General features: G+C 30.0%; 1 protein-coding gene and 1 long non-coding RNA gene across 2 annotated transcripts; both read left to right on the forward strand.

The window, feature by feature from the left end:
* The first annotated feature begins 604 nt into the window (after window positions 1–604).
* Window positions 605–2,594, forward strand: LOC133033545 (uncharacterized). Its single transcript, XR_009685665.1, has 2 exons — window positions 605–1,502; window positions 2,347–2,594. It is a non-coding gene; the product is annotated as an uncharacterized LOC133033545 (long non-coding RNA).
* A 13,687-nt stretch (window positions 2,595–16,281) lies between these two features.
* On the forward strand, window positions 16,282–18,282 carry LOC115704690 (transcription factor MYB1). The gene is made up of 3 exons (XM_030631891.2): window positions 16,282–16,563; window positions 16,650–16,779; window positions 17,150–18,282. The coding sequence occupies exons 1-3, from the start codon at window positions 16,431–16,433 to the stop codon at window positions 18,060–18,062; spliced, it is 1,176 nt and encodes a 391-aa protein (XP_030487751.2). The 5' UTR covers window positions 16,282–16,430; the 3' UTR covers window positions 18,063–18,282.
* Window positions 18,283–22,761: the final 4,479 nt, after the last annotated feature.

The following is a 22,761-nucleotide window of genomic DNA, read 5'->3' on the forward strand; positions in this document are numbered from 1 at the left end:
CTTTGTGTTGTTAGTGAGTTGATATTATTGCTTAGAGTAGTTGTACCAATTTTCTAGAGAGAGTTAAAGTTGTATTAACTACGAAAGTAAAATATTATGGTATTTTTACAGAGTAAGTAATCGTTTAATTAAAGCCCAATATGAAGGTCCATTAGGGTTTTATAATATGTTTAGTGAGTTTAATTAATTAATGTTAAAAATTCGTAGGTTTGGATAAATTCGCAGGATTAAAAACTGTTTTACTAAAATGATCATATCTGGAGTTCTAGAGCTCGGATTGAGGTGATTTCAGTGGCGTTGGAAAGATAATTTAAAGATCCATAAATTTTGTAGAAATAACTATATCAGAATTCGTAATTTTTCTAGGTCAAAACTAAGCCCTAAAGTTACGAGATTGAGAGCTTACAATAAAAATTATATCACTATTCTATCGTTCTATTCTTCCCACCTATCTGAGCAAGACTAACCCTAAAAATTTTCAAGTCATCTTTCCATTACATCCTTAGCCAAATCTATATCACTATTCACTCTCATCTTTGATCACCATCATCTTATGTCTATCGATCCAAGTAGCTTGATGTATTTGAGGTAGTTAAACTCTACATTTACTTATTTATTGATCACAATAGGAGAATTTTCGTAGGTCTCCTTTTCTTATTTTTCAGAATGAAACATGTCTCAGTAAAACTGTCATATCTCTTTAAATACTCATCTGATTCTCGCAATCTTGGTGTCTATAGAAAGCTTATTAAATTTCCTATAATTCTTATGAAGAAAGATTTTACAGAATCGAAATTTATCTATGTCAAAAATTAGTATTTTTACGCTGTTTGTTGTAAATCGTTTTTTCATATTTTCTATATAAGTTGTTTCAGTAAAATCCGAATATCTCTCTGAATAATGATCCGATTCTAGCGATCTTGGTACTGTTGAAGAGATAATTCAATTTTCCAAATGTTTTATGAAGAAACCATTCACTAATTATTGATTATTCTAAGTCAAAATTATTGTTTTATTGCTGTAGTTCGAAATCCATTTGTTTCAGGATTTCTAGAAAACTGTTTCGATATAATATCTATATCTCTTACGTTATAACTCCGATTTTAAAGATTTTAGTGTCATTAGAAAGGGAATTTGATTTTCTAAAACTTTTATGAAGAGAGTATTCTCTGATTTGGAATATTTCAGTATCAAAACTTTGTATTTCCGATGTCTCCTGTGATTCGTTACTCCATATTCCTTCTCAGAAATAGTTTCAGTAAAACTATCATAACTCCCTCAGTTTTAATCCATTTTTAATGATCTATATATCGTTGGAAAGATAATTGAATTTCCTATAATTTTTATGAAGGAAACTTTTACTGAATTCGTGTAGTTATTGGTCAAAAATAGTATTCTTTCTGCTGTACTGTAAGAGTGTGAATTTTAATGTTAGGGCCTTGACCCATGTGTTATTATAGGTAGTAGTGACGAGATAACAAGTTTAAGCAGCGGGATTTGAGGTAAGGAAATTAGATAGTTTTGTATGTATTTATCTGCATAAATTTAGATTCTTTGTGTACTGAAATATGAGTTATGATCTGTTATTATAAGTCTGTATAGGTACTGAGAATGTGTGGTATGGACACAATATTCGTAAATTGATATATAAATTATGGTTGTTATGACTTGTATAATGTTGTATGTTGTATGATGTGTATTGTATGGTGTTTGGTGTATGGTGTATGGTGTATGGTGTATGGTGTATGGTGTATAGTGTATGGTGTATGGTGTATGGTGTATGGTGTATGTTGTATGTTATATGTTGTATGCTAACGTCTCAGGTAAAGTGAGGGACCATGGTGGGGTATGATACGGGATAAGGCCGTTGAATGTAGAGATACCCTACCCTACATTTTACTGAGTCGTGTATGAGATTGTTATGGTGGGTATGATACAGTGATGTTACTGTTGAATATAGAGATACCCTATCCTATAACAATAGTAGGGCTGCATAGGCCCAGGATATTGTAGGGCCAAGCTAGGCCCGGGTTATGTAAGTAATGGCTATGATATGCCAATATTATGGTAATGGCATTATTATTTATAGTATTGATATGATTATGTTATGAATGTGACACTGGAGTTATGATCTCTGTATATATGTATGGTGTGAACAATTTTTATGGATCTATATGATAAAGGTTTCCATATGTACAGTTATTTGGTTATAGTTATAAAAGAGCATGTATGATATTGCTAAAACTTAATAAATACATTAATGGTATGTGTGATATTATATGGTATTGTTTGATAAGCATTTCCTTACTGAGCTTTTAGCTCACCCCCCTTACTTTCCCCCTACAGGTATTAGACAGGGAAGTATGTATAGTGAGCAGGGTCAGTTCTGGTACGTATACTGTGAGCGGCTACGGGCGGACAAACGATCTAGAACGCCAGTGGTGCCTTAGTTTTATTTTAAGCAGTTGATAAATCTAACACAGTGGAAATGCATTATTTAAAATTATTTACTTACTGTATCTTGTTTTACAAATGAAGGATCCTTCTCTGTTGCATTTTGATTTTTTTTAAAATCCACTGTTGTATTTAAATTATTATTTTTTTTTTTTTTATCTTTTCAAATTATGCATGAAAGTAGTATTTTTGTAAAATAAGGCAAAATATCGGGGCGTTTCAGTTGGTATCAGAGCCGATCGTCCGTTAGCCCGAAGGATACTCACGGTATACATACAGAAGACTGAAAAAGATCCCTCTCACTATTATGTAAGTGTTAGTTTTAATTTTCTTGGTATTGCCATTAATAGTTTTATATGTGATACATAGATTTTTGTTAAAATATGTTTCCTAGAATTAGTGCCTTTTCTGTAGTGGGTGCTTAGAGAAATTAAGAGTATATTACCTGTTATGATTGATTACACTTTTTATGAAGAATATGAATAGGTTTTATTTTTCTTTATTGTCTTGAATTGAAACTAGGAAGGACAGTGTTCCTTTCTTGAAAATTTAGAATAAATTATATTAGGAATTCATAAGACTTTGTTTGATAAATAGAATATTACTAGTTAAGCTTGACAACATTAAGTTTAGATATATTCATGGAATCTTCTCTCCCGATAATTGAACTCTTTTGTTTCTATTAAATTAACCTTTCTTGTAAGAGCTCACACATGAAACTAGAAGATCAGTTAGAATCAATGTGAAAAGAACGACCAATAGAGGTGGGGGCTAAGGATGTGTGTTCCGCTGACCCACAGATAGTTGATGTTCTAGAAAACCCAATAATAGTTAAGGCTAACGATCTAATAGAGGTATTGGAAGGACTACGAGCATGACTAAGACAATTTGTTGAAGAGTTTTCACAGGCTCAGCAAAATATCACCAACACTAGTAGTGGAACTTGAAGCACATAATGAAATGTACCAATAGCCAACTAAGTACCGACGCATATATTTTCACCTATCTATGAATGGTTGAAGAAGCGGTCTCTACACCTAGCCATGAATGGAAGCCCAACATATAGGAAGTAGGGATGACTTAGAATAGTAGACGTTATACCAGACTGGGACAGTATAATTTACGAAACCTACTTATTAAGAAGGATGAAATAATAGATCTTTAAGGAGAAGGTACTATCTTGTTGGATATTCTATAAGTTACACACTCTTAAGTTAGATGGTAAGAAGTATGAGTACTGTATGCAAAGACATTGGAGATAAGTATGTTATAGAAATGAGTCAGGAGAGGACGATGCCATCATATAGAAAGGAGTGTAGTGTGCTGAATAGAATCCAAAATGAGAAGTTAGAAAGAGACATGATAAAATTACTAGAGGTAATAACTTATGAAGGTATCTTAAACACTAAGAGATAAGCAGAGCATCAACAAATATTAGATTACCGAAGGAAAGTTGTAAACTTTAAACTCAAGGTCATCTACTTGGTGGAGGAGATAATAGAGAAAAATGTGTATGGCTTCGACAGAGACATTTTCAAAGGAGAAAGACAAAAAAAGGTCGAGGGACGGCTAACAATTTGGGTACAACATGAATGAGAGACAACTAAGAGGGTGACTACTCGGAATTGATCACAACTACACAACTAAGAGATTGTGGATGCAGCTTTGTGGCGGGTGTACAACAAACAACTATAGAGAGTAGATCGCAAATTCAAAACTTGAGAAAGAGGAGGAATTAGCATTCAAGGGTGACATCCCTAGATTCCAAATACTCACTGATGCAACAACAATGGTGTGGAGTATAGCTCAATGAGAAAATGTTAGGAAAGCCTCACTTAGAGACAGGAGAAAAGTGAGACACAATTAGGACCAAAGTAACATATATTGAAGAATGTCATGGCATGTCAAGGACTATACAAGTTTTTGATAAGTGTTGAGATTAGAAAATACACTCATGCAACATAAAGGAATTCAAGGCACAACGTAAGCAAAGGATACTACAATCCAATTACGACTTATATTATGGGCAATAGTATAAGTATGTTGGAGTGTCATCTAATGAGAAACTAAGAGGAAAACTCACAAAGTCCAGCCCTGCTGAAAAGAGATGGTGTTTCTAGGCCCTATAGTGCCCGAGAAGAAAATGACTATGGATTTGTCAAAAGCTAAAATTGTTAAGAGCTAAAAAAAAAAAAAAGGAAAAATATTAGATATTTTTCTCAATCTAAAAAGCCAGTAATAGAGATCTTTGGAAGGACTCTCTCAAGCTGACAATAACTAACTTATTGCACACTACTAAGTCTTGTCCAATTGAAAGTGCAAAGTTAGAAGAAGAAAAAAAAACAAGATAGGTATTGATAATTTGGTGGCGTTTGGATGTAAAATGAGACGCTTGAACAAATTATTGACTTGTGCTTAAAGGTAGTATGGGAAGTAAGAATAAAAAATTCCTGACTAAGGAATTATAAATAGTGAGTCTCCAGTAATAAATCAAATACAAGTAGGGGTATAGGAGGTATAATAGTGATGGACAGAGTAAGGTCTGTTCGGCATAGTTTGCAAATTATATATATAGTATCCTTACCCTGATAACTTGGATGATCAATACATTATGAGATTGGTATGGTTGACTTATTGTTAAAAGTCAACAAATAATAAATAGTTGGGCTACGATAAGCTATGGTAGGATTGAACTTATTTTAAAGGGTTATTAGTGTGCTTTCTATGTTTTAATACATATATGTTATAGTCTTAAGTAAATAATCAGTATTGGAATGTATGTTTAAGAGATTTGGAAGATTTAGAGGTACAATTAAGATGTTGAGATATTTTTTTTTGGTGAATTAAAGAAGGCTACAATATATATAGGATATGAATATGAATTTGGAATAATCAATGCTATGATAAGTATGAAGTTATGTGATACCTCAGATGGCTAGTATATTAGAAGAATCAATCATTGAACATAACTATCAGATCTATCGGCATTACAGATTTAAACTTCATCACTATATCGATGTAATACCAAAGTAGATAAAAGTTAGTATAGAAAACTAGCTAATCTCATAATCAAGTCAACTTGATTGAAGGGGGTAATGGAGGACCAAGCACCATAAGAGAGATTAGCAAAGAAAATACAATAGAGTGATACAAAAATCAGACAACAAAAGGATCCAAAGACGATTATCTTGGAAAATGGGAAGTCATGACAAGTGCAACGAATGCATGGATAAAGGAAATTAAGAAGTGAACGTTAGACAAAAAGGTGGTCGGATAGATAGTTAAATATTTATACATAGAAAACCTTTTAAAGAGATTCCATGTTTATTTCCAAGTGCCATGGAAAAAGTATCTATCGATGAGTAACAACTATGAAACTGCAAGAATGACACCGTAGCTTTACAGTGGAAAAAAAAAAGACAGAGAGAGAGTAAGATTTTAGTCTGTAATAACATTCAACGAGAGAATGGGAATAATTAAAGAGAAGTTTGCATAAGATCTTTTACCCTACTCTTTGTGTTTGTTATTTTGTATTGTTTAATGTGTTCTCAAGTGACATGTAAGGATGTTCATTTAGAGAATAAATACTGTGACTCTAAATGGCATGTAAGGATGCTCATAGAAGAAGAAATAATTTTACTCTTAATGGCATGTAAGGATGCTCATAGAAGAATAAATAATTTTACTCTTAATGGCATGTAAGGATGCTCATAGAAGAATAAATAATTTCACTCTTAATGGCATGTAAGGATGGTCATAAGAGAAAGAAAAACTTTTCATATATTACGAGCATGTGATTGCAAAACTTATGTATTCAAAGCATGTATATGTAAGTTATTATGATGGAGTATATTTTGGTATTTAAAGTAATGTATAGAGAAATAATAATACTTAATTAAGTTGTGTATATTTTATGTGTTATGGATTGACCGATAAGACATAGGTTAAATGCATGTTTATTGGGTCCATATATATATGGTAGATAATGAGGTAATGCAGTAAGTGGTGAAAGACATGACGACTCAACACCCCGAGTGTTGGTAAGTTAAATTTCGAGGACGAAATTTCTTTTAAGGAGGGTAGAATGTAATATCCAGATTAAAATAGTATTTAATTTTTTTTTTTGGATATTAATTGAGCGAGGATAATTATCTTGTTTCTTTGTGTTGTTAGTGAGTTGATATTATTGCTTAGAGTAGTTGTACCAATTTTCTAGAGAGAGTTAAAGTTGTATTAACTACGAAAGTAAAATATTATGGTATTTTTACAGAGTAAGTAATCGTTTAATTAAAGCCCAATATGAAGGTCCATTAGGGTTTTATAATATGTTTAGTGAGTTTAATTAATTAATGTTAAAAATTCGTAGGTTTGGATAAATTCGCAGGATTAAAAACTGTTTTACTAAAATGATCATATCTGGAGTTCTAGAGCTCGGATTGAGGTGATTTCAGTGGCGTTGGAAAGATAATTTAAAGATCCATAAATTTTGTAGAAATAACTATATCAGAATTCGTAATTTTTCTAGGTCAAAACTAAGCCCTAAAGTTACGAGATTGAGAGCTTACAATAAAAATTATATCACTATTCTATCGTTCTATTCTTCCCACCTATCTGAGCAAGACTAACCCTAAAAATTTTCAAGTCATCTTTCCATTACATCCTTAGCCAAATCTATATCACTATTCACTCTCATCTTTGATCACCATCATCTTATGTCTATCGATCCAAGTAGCTTGATGTATTTGAGGTAAGAAACTCTACATTTACTTATTTATTGATCACAATAGGAGAATTTTCGTAGGTCTCCTTTTCTTATTTTTCAGAATGAAACATGTCTCAGTAAAACTGTCATATCTCTTTAAATACTCATCTGATTCTCGCAATCTTGGTGTCTATAGAAAGCTTATTAAATTTCCTATAATTCTTATGAAGAAAGATTTTACAGAATCGAAATTTATCTATGTCAAAAATTAGTATTTTTACGCTGTTTGTTGTAAATCGTTTTTTCATATTTTCTATATAAGTTGTTTCAGTAAAATCCGAATATCTCTCTGAATAATGATCCGATTCTAGCGATCTTGGTACTGTTGAAGAGATAATTCAATTTTCCAAATGTTTTATGAAGAAACCATTCACTAATTATTGATTATTCTAAGTCAAAATTATTGTTTTATTGCTGTAGTTCGAAATCCATTTGTTTCAGGATTTCTAGAAAACTGTTTCGATATAATATCTATATCTCTTACGTTATAACTCCGATTTTAAAGATTTTAGTGTCATTAGAAAGGGAATTTGATTTTCTAAAACTTTTATGAAGAGAGTATTCTCTGATTTGGAATATTTCAGTATCAAAACTTTGTATTTCCGATGTCTCCTGTGATTCGTTACTCCATATTCCTTCTCAGAAATAGTTTCAGTAAAACTATCATAACTCCCTCAGTTTTAATCCATTTTTAATGATCTATATATCGTTGGAAAGATAATTGAATTTCCTATAATTTTTATGAAGGAAACTTTTACTGAATTCGTGTAGTTATTGGTCAAAAATAGTATTCTTTCTGCTGTACTGTAAGAGTGTGAATTTTAATGTTAGGGCCTTGACCCATGTGTTATTATAGGTAGTAGTGACGAGATAACAAGTTTAAGCAGCGGGATTTGAGGTAAGGAAATTAGATAGTTTTGTATGTATTTATCTGCATAAATTTAGATTCTTTGTGTACTGAAATATGAGTTATGATCTGTTATTATAAGTCTGTATAGGTACTGAGAATGTGTGGTATGGACGCAATATTCGTAAATTGATATATAAATTATGGTTGTTATGACTTGTATAATGTTGTATGTTGTATGATGTGTATTGTATGGTGTATGGTGTATGGTGTATGGTGTATGGTGTATGGTGTATGGTGTATAGTGTATGGTGTATGGTGTATGGTGTATGGTGTATGTTGTATGTTATATGTTGTATGCTAACGTCTCAGGTAAAGTGAGGGACCATGGTGGGGTATGATACGGGATAAGGCCGTTGAATGTAGAGATACCCTACCCTACATTTTACTGAGTCGTGTATGAGATTGTTATGGTGGGTATGATACAGTGATGTTACTGTTGAATATAGAGATACCCTATCCTATAACAATAGTAGGGCTGCATAGGCCCAGGATATTGTAGGGCCAAGCTAGGCCCGGGTTATGTAAGTAATGGCTATGATATGCCAATATTATGGTAATGGCATTATTATTTATAGTATTGATATAATTATGTTATGAATGTGACACTGGAGTTATGATCTCTGTATATATGTATGGTGTGAACAATTTTTATGGATCTATATGATAAAGGTTTCCATATGTACAGTTATTTGGTTATAGTTATAAAAGAGCATGTATGATATTGCTAAAACTTAATAAATACATTAATGGTATGTGTGATATTATATGGTATTGTTTGATAAGCATTTCCTTACTGAGCTTTTAGCTCACCCCCCTTACTTTCCCTACGGGTATTAGACAGGGAAGTATGTATAAAGTGAGCGTGGTCGGTTCGGGTACGTATACTGTGAGCGGCTACGGGCGGACAAACGATCTAGAACGCCAGTGGTGCCTTAGTTTTATTTTAAGCAGTTGATAAATCTAACACAGTGGAAATGCATTATTTAAAATTATTTACTTACTGTATCTTGTTTTACAAATGAAGGATCCTTCTCTGTTGCATTTTGATTTTTTTTAAAATCCACTGTTGTATTTAAATTATTATTTTTTTTTTTTTTATCTTTTCAAATTATGCATGAAAGTAGTATTTTTGTAAAATAAGGCAAAATATCGGGGCGTTTGTGACAGTCAGTAGTCTCGTGATCCGTAAGGGGAAATACCGGGTAAGCTGTGCAATCCCACATCGCCTGGGGAAGGTCTAGTGGGATGATTCTGAGACTGTGTAGGTATGGGACTACACAGTTAAAGAGAGCTTAAATGGATTAATTGGTACTACCTATATCAACAAGGTGCATCTTGTTTTTCGGTAGCCCATCTCGAAAGAACTCCATAGTTAAGCGTGCTTGGCCTGGAGTAATTTCAAGGATGGGTGACCTCCTGGGAAGTTTTCCCAAGATGTGTGTGAGTGAGGACAAAGCACACTGAAAACACTTGTGTTGGTCTGTAGGGTCAGTCATTAGTCCATGAAGCAGCCAGAGTGATGAACTCGTGTATAAGAGCCATTAGTCCGTGGGTGTAAGGGCCCAATGGAGGCTTGAAGCGGGGACGTTTCAAATGGTATCAGAGCCTTGACCCAGCCGGAAGTGTGGTCGACGAGGACGTCGGACCCCGTAAGGGGGGTGATTGTGACAGTCAGTAGTCTCGTGATCCGTAAGGGGAAATACCGGGTAAGCTGTGCAATCCCACATCGCCTGGGGAAGGTCTAGTGGGATGATTCTGAGACTGTGTAGGTATGGGACTACACAGTTAAAGTTATAGGCTTAAATGGATTAATTGGTACTACCTATATCAACAAGGTGCATCTTGTTTTTCGGTAGCCCATCTCGAAAGAACTCCATAGTTAAGCGTGCTTGGCCTGGAGTAATTTCAAGGATGGGTGACCTCCTGGGAAGTTTTCCCAAGATGTGTGTGAGTGAGGACAAAGCACACTGAAAACACTCGTGTTGGTCTGTAGGGTCAGTCATTAGTCCATGAAGCAGCCAGAGTGATGAACTCGTGTATAAGAGCCATTAGTCCGTGGGTGTAAGGGCCCAATGGAGGCTTGAAGCGGGGACGTTACAAACAAAATAATAAATTTAAATTGAGTCGAAAGGAACAATCAATAAACATTCATATAAATACATATATATTGGGAAATTTACACAGTTTACTGTGTTTTCCCATTTTCTTTCTTTTATACTGTTACACTCCAAAAATAACTTTTGTACTGTTTTTTTTTTTTTTTTTTTTTTTTTCGGCTGCCAACTTTTTTTTTTTTTTTTTTTTTTGAATCAACAATATAGACTTTTTTGTGTACATATCTCTATAAGATTTTCTCACATCAATATTTAAAGTTTTTTGTTTTATTAGAAAAGTTGATTGGATGTGGGATGTGACAAAAGTGACAAGCATTTTAATCATTTTTTTAGTTTTTTTGTTTGCATTTAAAATTTGAAAATTAATATGTTATAACATCATAACATTCATGCATGCTTGCCACGTACATCTCCTCTCCTATCAACATATATATATGATGTCCAACTCTACTATTATATATACTTAATTATATTGAAGGAACCATTCAAAAAAAAAAAAAATTATATTGAAGGAAAAGAAAGAAACTTAGAACACCGGCTGAGATGATGAGATAATTCATGGCTGAGATGATGAGGGGAAGGAAGACCATGAAGGTGATAGTTCTTAGTTCTTCTTCTTCATCTTCTTTTCTTTTCTTCTTCTTCTTTTTTTTTTTTTTTAATTTTTTGAAGTTCTTAGTTATGTTTTTTTTTTTAAAATATAAGAGTTAGTGTGGTTTTTTTTTGTTCTAATTTTCTAGAACTTTTCTTGCAAATATAGTGCATTTAGTATTGAGGATGTGCACAACATAGTTAATTTTTGATCATTTTTTTTTTATTGTTTTTTTTGTTTTAGTATTGTTTTAGTATTGTTTTAGTATTGTTTTACTGTTGTTTTTCATGATTTATTTATTTGAATTAATAGGTATTTTCTGGGTGTTCTCGTGTTGTTGTGATGGTTATGTCTGTGAGTGTGGAAGATGGAGGCTATAAATACATTTCTTCTTCGTTCTCTTTGGCTATTTTTGTGGTTTTTTTCTTTTGGTTCTCCTATAAATATATTTGACGAGCTCACTCACAAGAGAGTTTTGAGGTGTGTGTTTCTTTTATATTTTTCTAAGTAGTTATATTTGCTTCATTTGTTTTTGTGTTGTTTCAGTGTTGTTTTAGTAGTTTTTTTTTTTTTATAATTTTCTAGGAATAGACTTGCAAATATAGTTGATTTTGCATCTGGTGTTGAGGTTGTGCAGCAGATTGTTTGTTTTTTTTAATCATTTTTTTCTTTTGTTTTGTTTGATTGTTTTAGTGTTGTTTTACTGTTGTTTTGCCATGATTATTTATTGACGTCGATTTTACTGCTTTTGTTTATTCTTGCCGGTTTTAATGGTTTTTTCTTGGTGATTTTCGTCTCCGGCGTCTCCCCACACACGAAGAAGGTTGTTTCCCCACACACAGTATAAATGTTATGCTGTTGGGCTTGGGCAGTACAAAAGTAATGAAATTGGGCTGGGGCAGTAAAAATGTTATTTTTGCCGTGTCCCAGTATAATTGTAAAGTTTTGGTCAAAAAACAGTATTTTTGTAAAATTCCCTATATATTTACCTTTGCACATATATAAGGAAAGCCAAAATTGGCAGTACTAAATTACTAATCATAAAATCAAACACCAAAGCATTAATATTCAAATCCATATAATCACAAAAGTGGATGATAAACACTCAAGAAATACATACAATCACAGATCTAATTATATTTTTAAAAATACTCTAATATAAAAAAATCCTAAATCATATTTTATAGAACCTTTGCTATATTAAAAAAGAAAAAGATGATAATAAAATAAACAAAAACACTAACATGAAGTTATTGTTGGAGATTGTACAAAAAGTTATGATCTTTCAAAAATACACCATTTCTCTAAATTTGTATACAGTTGGGGAAGGAAAGAATATGGTTGCCCTAGAATTTCTTGGGACTGCTACCTATTTATAGGCTTATTATAAAATGAATTTTGAGTATTTATAATTTAACCCCTCAACAAATTATAAATTAACTTATAATATTTAATACATTTTTTATACCTATAACTTAGTTACTTAATTTGTATCACAATTTGTAATTACATATCTTTATATATTAAAAGTGCCTATCTAACGGCATTTCTTGGTTTAACAGAATATACTTAAAAATAAAAGAATATTCTGTTAAATTTAACGATTAGGTTTGATCTTCCGTTAACAAATAAACCCAATAATTAAACCCAAAAAATCAAACAATCTTTTAAATATTAATAATCTCTTTATAGAGTAAATATTATTTTGGACCTTGAATTTTACAAAAGTTACTAATTAGACTTTTTGCTTTGTTAATTGATAAAATAAACCATGTATTTTCTAAAACCATATAAATAAGACACTGAATTGATTTTTTATCAAAATAAAACTTAATAATAATCTAATCTAGAGATGTTATGACAAAACTTGTTAGTGCATGTTTGGCATCATAACTAAAAAACTGTTTTTTGTTTTTAAAAGCAAAAAATTGTTTTTAAAAACAATTTGACTTGTTTGGCCTTGTTTTTTAAAAACAGTTTTCAGAAAACAAAGTTACAAAAAACAAGAATTTTGAAAACAACAAAATGTTGTTTCCTATTTTAAAAACCAATTCACTTTTGGTCAATATTGTTTTTAAAAATCACTAACCAAACGTGACTTGTGTTTTAAAAACTTCAAAAACTATTTTTTGTTCTCATTTATAAAAACAATTTTTTAAAATAAAAAACAGAAAACAATACCAAACATGCTCTTAGATTTTCTATATCTATTAATGTTAGAAATTATCTTAAAGTTGATTATATTAAAAAGTAAAATTGTTGAAAATTAAGCTCAGGATCCTATTTTTACCATTTTAAAAAATATAGGATCCATTCTGTCATTTAATAAAATAGAGGATCTAATTGGTAACTTTTACAAAATATAAGATCTAAAATGATATTTACCCTATAAAATAATATAGAATAATATAAAATGGATAAGAAGAAAAAAATAAGAAGATGAAAAGAGAAAAATAAACTAAGAATTTCTCTGTTGTTTATTCCAATAAGGTGAAACATATTTATATAAAAATATGACTAAAAGAATGAGAAACTAAATCAATGTAATAAATAAAAATACATCCAAACATTAATTATAATAATTAATTTAATGATTTAAATATCCATAAATAATATTTCATATCATCATTAATTTTTTTCCCGAATTGAGAGCTAATTAATTAACGTTTAAAAGTACAGCCAGCTAATAACATCAGCCTTAATTGTTATGAAGCAACAAATATATGGTGGCCATGCAAAACCTGACATTTTATAAGGCCAACTTTAATGGACATGACCTATATACAATAACAATATGTTAGGTGGACTGAGGCAACTATTTTTGTTGACCCCATTAAAAATGCCTTTAAGTATCTGTTTTTTCGAATCATTGTTAAAATAAAGTTAATCCCATGTACGTATTTGCATATGGGAAACAAAGTTCAGCGCCGGCTGGCCTAGCCAAAAACATAAAAATAAAGTTTAGTTGAAGGGTGAAGGGTTCTTAATTAAAGGCTTGTTTTGTTCCTTCTTTAAGAGGCGGCCGGTGTTATAAGTATACACAATTTAATGAGAATGTTTTGAAATAAAAAACTACTAGTTTTTATCAATAATAATAAAAAAAAAGAGATAAATACTATTTTGGATCCTATATTTTGCAAAAGTTACTAATTTGACTTTCTATTTTATTAAATAAAAAATAAACCCTGTATTTTCTAAAATAGTACTATTTTTTATTAAAATAAAATTTAATTATAATCTGATTTAAAAGTATTATGACTAAACTGCTTACCTTTTCTATATTTTTTCGTATTAGGAATTGTTTTCAAGTTAGTTATATTAAAGCAAATGTTGTCAAAAATTAAATTCAGAATCCTATTTTTACTATTTTAGAAAATAAAGGGTCTATCTTGTCATTTAATAAAACACAAAATCTAATTGGTAATGTTTTACAAAACACAGGTCAAAATAGTATTAACCAAAAAAAACTATTAATTAATATATATTATATTTAATTAAACAAATTGTAAATAAAAACTGGCAAGGGGCAAATCGATAAAATACTCACATTTATATATATGTACATGTATATTTATACAATACATACGTCACGCGCGATCAAATTATTAGTGGAAGATGCAATATGCACATATGCGAAAAATAACGTTAGACAGGGCCATATATTTTATGGGAATGCAATCGTTTGATACGGACGATAGGGGTCCACCTATTATAACATGTGACCAAAAAAGAATTGGTAAAGAACACTCTCCTTGTCAGTAATAATTTCGGTTTAATTTAATATTGTGCCCCCTTACATTTTTCTTTTAATAAAAATTATAAAAAATTGGTAACTAATTATTAAGGGTGTTTGCGATATAGGTGATGTTGGTTGTAACGTTTTTTTTCACACTAAACTCCAGTTTTATAATTTGTTACACGGTAACCACACCACAAGATCTTAAAACAACAAAAATTGTATCGCAAAAATACGAAATAATGCGGTACAATTTGAACGATTTTGTAACGTCCTCGCTTCAAGCCTTCATTGGACGCTTATAACCACAGAATGATGGCTCTTATACACGCTTAACTGTGGAGTTCTTTCGTGATGAGCTACCGAAAAACAAGATGCACCTTGTTGATATAGGTAGTACTAATCAATCCATTTAAGCTCTTTTCAACTGTGTAGTCCCATACCTACACAGTCTCAGAATCATCTCATTTAACCTTCCCCAAACGATGTGGTATTTCCCCTTACGGATATACTCACTATCACAGGTTTACACTATCATTATTATCAAATACTATAATAAAAATTCAAAAGTCAATGAAATAAAATTTTAACAATACAAATTAAACAAAAAAAATTGATTAAAATTTTAACATAAATATATATACTAATCATTAAGTTAATTATAATTATATTGAATTGTCCCTAAAAAAAATAATATATGAAAATGATAAAAATCATATTGTAAAAATTGGTAATTTTGTAACATATAGTGCATAATTATTAAATCCAAAACCTTAATAAACCGCACCGCACCGCGTAGTTTGGTAAAAATACAAACCACAACCTCACCGTAAAAAAAATTTAAACTGTATTTTTTATGCAGTGTGGACGTATTACAAAAGATTTTACTTTTAGTCACAATAAAATTTGTGATTAAAAGTTTTATTGGGACTAAAAGTGAAATTTTTTTGACTAATTATAAATAATATTTTTATGTTGTGGCTAAAAAGTTCATGGCTAAAGATATTAGTCACAAAAATCAGAATTTGTTGTAACTAAATGTGTTTTCAATTACAATACTTGCCGTTACTAAAATTAAATTAGTGAGAATTTGTATCTAAATACCATGTTTTCATCACAGATAATTTTTTGTTGTGACTAAAAGTCACATTTAGTCACAAAAAATTTATAATGTAACTAAAAAGTTATTACTAAAGATAGTTATTTTTTGTATTGACGATTTGATGAACACCTCTACCAATTATAGAGAGCTAACAAAAAAAAAAGAGTTTTATTTTCTTATTCAATAATTTTATTTATTTATTTATTTTTTTTTAAAAAAAAACACTTTTATTTTCAACGAACGTTCAAGTTTTTAAGAAAATTTGAGAAAGTTAGCTAGAAGTGGAGCAGCCTCACAAAAATAGTACAGAAGGGCAGATGAATTTATTCACGTTAATATTTATCTAATAATTTAGACACACTTTCAAATATTACTATGAAGGGTACTGTTTGAGTTTCGTGCAATGAGGAGAGCAATCATCGTCTAAGCTCCCAAAATGTGTTAATTAACTATGTTCATTTTGTTTTATTTATTTATTTTTTCTATTGTGCGAAAAAGGTCGATGGTCCCCCCTAACTCACATGCCACCAAATTCTCCCATCCTCTCTCTCTCTCTATCTCTTTTATTTTATTTATTTTTAATCTACATATAGTTATGAAAGGCCGGGCTCCTCTCTTTTTCTTATAACTATATCTATATATAATGGAACAGCATTGAGAAAAGAGTTTCAGCTCCAGCAGCACAAACCTCACACTACTCTCTCTCCCTCTCTCTAAATTATAGTGAGTGGTAGTAGTTCTTAATTAGTTATAGAGAGAGATGGGGAGGAGTCCTTGTTGTTCTAAAGAAGGCTTAAATAGAGGAGCATGGACTGCTATGGAAGATAGAATACTGAGTGAGTATATTAAAGTTCACGGTGAAGGAAAATGGAGAAGCCTTCCTAAAAGAGCAGGTATATATTATATAGTTAATTAGTGTCTTTAATTTTTTCCATTTTATACTAGAATATATCATTAATGGAGTAGATAAAATTTGCAGGGCTAAAGAGATGTGGGAAGAGTTGCCGGCTGAGATGGCTCAACTATCTGAGACCTGATATCAAAAGAGGAAACATTTCTCCGGACGAAGAGGAGCTAATTATCAGGCTTCACAACCTCTTAGGCAACAGGTCAGTAGTCACTAATAATTATATATATGTCGCTTTCTAAGCTATTTAATTTTTGTAAATTAAATTTACTTCTAGAAAGAGTGTCGATCGAGTATTTAATTCTGACGCATGTATGCATTATATATGTTTGAAATATTATTTAATTTGTAAAAATTATCAACCAAAGAAAAAGAACAATACAAAAATCACTAAAAACAAACTAATTGGCCAAACACGTCATTATATGTACATTCTTCATTTCTTCATATTAATTTGAGAAAAGTAAACGAAAAAGAGTGACAACCATTAATAAGAGTATAGTGTGGAAATTGTAACAATTAATGTATATTCAACTAACTAGTACGATCAATAATTAATTATTCATGCGCAGATGGTCTTTGATAGCTGGGCGGCTTCCAGGCCGAACAGACAATGAAATCAAGAACTATTGGAACACAAATATTGGGAAGAAAGTTCAAGTTGCAGCTGATCATCACAACAACTTTCTTACAAAGTCCAATAATAATACGACAAGTCGTAAAGCATCATCCAATATTCGTTGTAGTAGCAGTAGTACTACTACTGGTAGATCATTACAACAGCAGCAGTTATTAGTGTCAACAAAGCTGAAAACTACTAGTACTACTACTAGTGCTGCTGCAGATCATGATCATGATCATGATCAATTGCAGCCATCTAATAAGACAAATAATAATAATAATCAAGGTAATTCAAATGTAGTTCGAACCGTAGCCACAAGGTGCACCAAAGTTGTACTCCTTTCCCAAACAGAAGCACAAAACAAAGTACTACCACCCGAACATCATCATCATCATCAGGACTACTGTAGTAATTCAGATCCTACGGTTGACGATTGCTGGTTGCCCTCAGTGGTTGATTACGATGAACAATTAGTCAACGGCTGTGATCAAACCACGGGGCTCGATTCCTCCTCTGTAGTTCCTGGTTACTCCCACCTCATCAGTATGATTAATGAGGATGATGATAATAATAATAATAATAATAATATTGAGTTTGAGAAATCCAATGATCCTGGAGATTACTTGTCGGAATTCCTTGACGTTGACTTTGGATTTATTAATAATGATGACGTGGGTAGTCAGGTAATCAGTTCGTCCAATCGAAAAGGAGGCGCGTGTAGCTCGGATCAATCTTATACTGATCATAATAATAGTGAAACTTTCTTCTTCTCTCAAGATATGATGTTTGGCGTGGATTTAGATTCGGCTTCAGCCTCTCTCCAGCTCACTGACCCAGTTGACATGGATTGGCTTCACGACTAGACTAGTTAATTTAACTAGAAAAATCAATAAGCTATAAAGAATAATTATAAATTGTTTGAGCGTTAATAAAAGCAAAAATAATAAACAGAGATGAGTGTACAATAATTAGTCGTGTAATAAGAATGTTTAATTACCTACGTATTTTTATGTAAAGTATGTATAATCTGTAGTCTTCTGAACCATATGTATTCGAATAATATTAATGTGTGCATCTGGCTAATATATAATCATCTTGGGTTTGATTAGTGCCTTCTTTTCAATTTTTATTTAAATTAACGTACTTATAAACAGGATTTATCATTATATATATGCATTAGAGATATTGAAAAATTCACAACCAATTACAATAATAATAATAAGTAGGCAAATTGATCTCATTATTAGTCAAAAACTTTCTTAATTTTAAAGAAAAACTCCAAAATGCCCTTGAATTATGATTACTAAATGGTGAATTTGGTAAAACTTATCAAACGTTAACACAAATTTATGCATGTGAAGTTGGTCTTTAATTTTTTTGGTTATTCTTTGAAAAAGTTGTCCTTGCAACCTTTGCATATGTTTTCAAAACATGTCATTATGCTTTAGCTTATTTTGTTAACACATATACGTACGTTTCGGCGAATTAATCCCAAATTTCTAGTTAAATTAAATACAATATTATGTAATTAAGTGGATGCTAACTTATATTGGAAATACACATTACATAGATTTCAACAAAACTAATTAACAACAAAAAGAAAAGGTTTTCGGAGATAAATTTACACAAACACGTACATAAATTAAAGTTAGAAAAATCATAATATACAAGCATGAGATTTTTGGTTATATGAAGATACTTTTCTTTACAATTATCTAGTGTATTAAACTAAATTATACTACTACAAAAATAGTTTTTCCTAATATTTTTAAATAATTGGGTTTCTATAATTATTACTTATATACCATCGTCGAATAAGGCACTGTTTTAAACCGTGCCTTACGGTACTGGTTACTTTTTCTTTTTATAATTTATTTTTAACAACAATTTTTTTCAGTAAAAAAAAAACAGATTATACTTCAGACATGATCATATATTGGTTTTCATATTTTTAAACATGGTAGGTCCATACATTTTAATTTATTAAAGTATATAAACAACGGCTAACCAATAATAATTATGAAATGTCCCATCAGTAGTACTCTGAGCCCAATTACCTCTCTCAACGTTTACTTCAATTTATTTATCAAAAAAAAAGAACGTTTACTTCAATTTTTGTTTATTTAATTGTTTTTTCATCTCTCCATTTATTTATTTTCCACGTTACTTTCTCCTTATTGTTATTTGTTTGCTATTTTATATACATTTTACAAATATTTCCCTCCATATCATCATTTCCTTTTAGATGGGTCCTAATTTTCGTTTAATTGCTTATCATCTTTCTTTTTTTTATTTCTTCATTCTTCAAATTTTTATTCTCTCAATTTATTTTTAATTGTGTTTGCACTCGTATATATATATATATATATCTGTTTTATTCACCACAAAAATATTTCCATTTAATTAATTATTTGAATAATTAATGTGTGTTTTGTAACAATTATTTAAATAATATTTGTTAATTATAAAAGTAACAATATTCTCAAAAAACAAATTTGATAAAAAGTTATTTTCATTTTTTATTATTTTTTGAAATAATATCAATCAAAATATTAAAACCAAAAATAAGTTACTTTCAGAATAATCCTAAACTACTTTTTATTTCTTTTTTTTGGAAAAAATTGTTTTCCTTTATCAATAGTTTTCTTACTTTTCTGAATTTGGGTATTGTGATCAAGATTACAATAAACCGATTTCTTCTTTGCATATGTTGGTCATGTTTTGTTAAGCAATTTGTTAATCATCTAACTCATCATTTGACTATAAAACTTCAGGATTAAATATATATATGTCTTGTAATTTAACCATAAGAAAACTTAAGTAATTGCCTAAGGTCTCACAAAATTTAAACCCTACATATTCTTCATTCAATAAATCTAAATATCAATTGTCAACATTATATTAATTAATTTAAAATTGAAAAATTATATAATATGCCATTTTTAACTTTTTTTTAAAAAAAAAAAATTATGGTTTGGATTGCCTCGATCGGTAGTTTCTGTGTGGGTTGCTTTGTGAATTTTGATTGCGATTTAAATTACTCTGTTGTTTGCTATATAGATTTCTATGTAAATTTTTGTAAAAATACAAAAAAAAAAACAAATAATTTGAAGTGTAAAATTAAAAAACACCTTTAAAATTTTAATACTATCACTAATAATTAATGATTTTTTAATGAGAAATTTTATATATAAATCACTTCTATGTAATATCATAATATTTTCTTATATTATACTTATTTTATTGTGATCATTTTTGTAACCGTTCCTTTATTTATTTATTTATTTTTTTGAAAGGTTCTTATTAATGAATTAAAGTTTATTCATGAAGAAAAAAAAGAATGAATTATAGTATGTTGATTATTAATAAAACATGTGAAGAATAATATAAAATTAATGTAAACATAAAAATCTTAATAATAATAAGAATTAAAATGATTAATGTACGTCTTTATTAAATGAAAATAAAATTCATGATAAAATTAATAATTTTGTCAAAATTAATATCTTATTTAATTTGTGCTAAAGTCTTGTTCAAGCTTGAGACGACTCTAACAAGTAAATGCCGGTTACAATTTTTCCGTTGATACTGCACCCAAATATTTTCTTTATGTCATGTTGAATGATTTAAATTAATGAAATTTGCTGATATTTATTCTAAAAAAAATATTACTTATTTTCTCTCTGAACGCACTTAAAAAAACAAAGTAAAAGAGAAAGTATTTCATTTTTGTTTGTATTTGTTAGTTGATTTATTTATTTATTTGAAATAGAATTGATTCAATTCGAACAATTACAAAGAAAATGACTCTTCATTAATCAAATCAAAGAAGTTTACGAACACAAAGTGGTGAGACCCCAATTAATTACTTACCACTTACTTTGTAATTTAAATATTCTCATTTTCAATTAAATATATTGCTATTATATATATTTATATTATTCTCTAATTAAATCTTCTATTTTTCTAACAAATATATACTAAGCTTGTGACGTCTCTTAGTACTTTTCTTCTATTTTCAAATTACATAAAGTATTGAAAAATACAAATAGATACACTCAAATTAATTATTTTGGTCAACTAAGCTAAGCTTGGCCAATTATCCCAATCGTGACGCCCGGAATTTTTCCTTTTTGGGGTCATGACATCCAATTTAATACTATCTGAATTTAAGTAAAATATAGTCCCATTAAACTTTTATTCATCATCATGGGATTTATATTCAAGCATGATTGGCTTTGGGTTTTTTTTAAAAGGGACAAAACTTAAGACTTAATTGCCAGAATGACTAATCCCTATCGATCTGATGATAAATGATTTACATTATATACGTCGTGTCCATATTATAGCAAATTATGTTGCATCAATCATTTTTAACTTTAATTATATATGTCATACCCCAATAATGAACATATTATTTAACTTTGTTTTTGGGGGTAAACGATACTTTTAGGTTTACTAAACCTTGAAAGTAAAGTACTAGCTAATCAAGTTGGGGGTTAGTTGATAATTAATATGGGCTTATGTTTTAAACATAAAAGGGACCCGTTGCCTTGCTCATACTATACGTCACCTAATTAATTTTTGTTCATAAAAGGTAAAATCTTTTTTGTTTTGTTCGTTGTACGGACAAAGGAAGTACTCGAATTAGAAAATATAAACAATATTGTCCCAAGTTTTAAGTGTGGATGGAATCACAGATTCTCATACCCAATTCGATTGGAATGGACCTTTATTTTATTTGTTTACTTTACGGTGGTTCTTTCTTCTGGCTAGACCTTTATTTATGTTTTATTAAACTATAGTACTCATATCACATATGTGGAATAATTTTATAGATTGAACAAATACAAAAGTGAAATATGTATCTCTAGTTAGTGAAAGCAAATGCTCTCTAATAGATGGTGTGAGCTTGGGACCAATGTTTTATATTTATATAGAAGTGAGATTTTATAGTAAGGATTTTGTTGTAAGAATATTTTAATAATTAATTAAGAAATAAAATTAGGTGGCTGAATATATAAACTCATGAGTAACTATAAAATAATGTTAACCATTAATAAGAATCTAACACTAATAATAAATTAGGGCCGGCGACCTCAGTGCACGCATAATGAGAATTGAGAAGTAGCTGTCTTGGCCATCTAATAATAAATTTTGACATCGTTTCTAATTTGATCAATAACATGCCCCATACCCTACCAGTACGTACCATTAATATTAATTAGATTATTGGCCTTATTTAATATCCTCACGCCTCTCTCTCTCTCTCTATTGGTCATGAAAATATACGTACGTAAAATGTTTAATATAAAACAAAGTTTCATTCTCATAGCTTAATTAAGTAAAATTTAAAATACTTATCATATACAGAAAATTATGTATATAATTAATTATACACATGTGTACTAACACGTATCTGTAGTACTGTATCACTCTCCATCAAAATTTATTTGCAACATTAATTATTTAGCTACTTACTATATATATACACGTAATAACAGTGGTGTGATATCATCACACCTATATATCTATCGATCTTACTACTAATAATAATTTAGA

The sequence above is a fragment of the Cannabis sativa genome, chromosome 1 (assembly GCF_029168945.1).
Source record: "Cannabis sativa cultivar Pink pepper isolate KNU-18-1 chromosome 1, ASM2916894v1, whole genome shotgun sequence".
Taxonomy (NCBI): Eukaryota; Viridiplantae; Streptophyta; class Magnoliopsida; order Rosales; family Cannabaceae; genus Cannabis; species Cannabis sativa.

Coding starts and splice junctions, on each gene's coding strand:
- LOC115704690 (XM_030631891.2), top strand. CDS start 16,431: ATGGGGAGGAGTCCTTGTTGTTCTAAAGAAGGCTTAAATAGAGGAGCA. Junction 16,564..16,649: donor AAGCCTTCCTAAAAGAGCAG/GTATATATTATA, acceptor TAAAATTTGCAG/GGCTAAAGAGATGTGGGAAG. Junction 16,780..17,149: donor CACAACCTCTTAGGCAACAG/GTCAGTAGTCAC, acceptor ATTCATGCGCAG/ATGGTCTTTGATAGCTGGGC.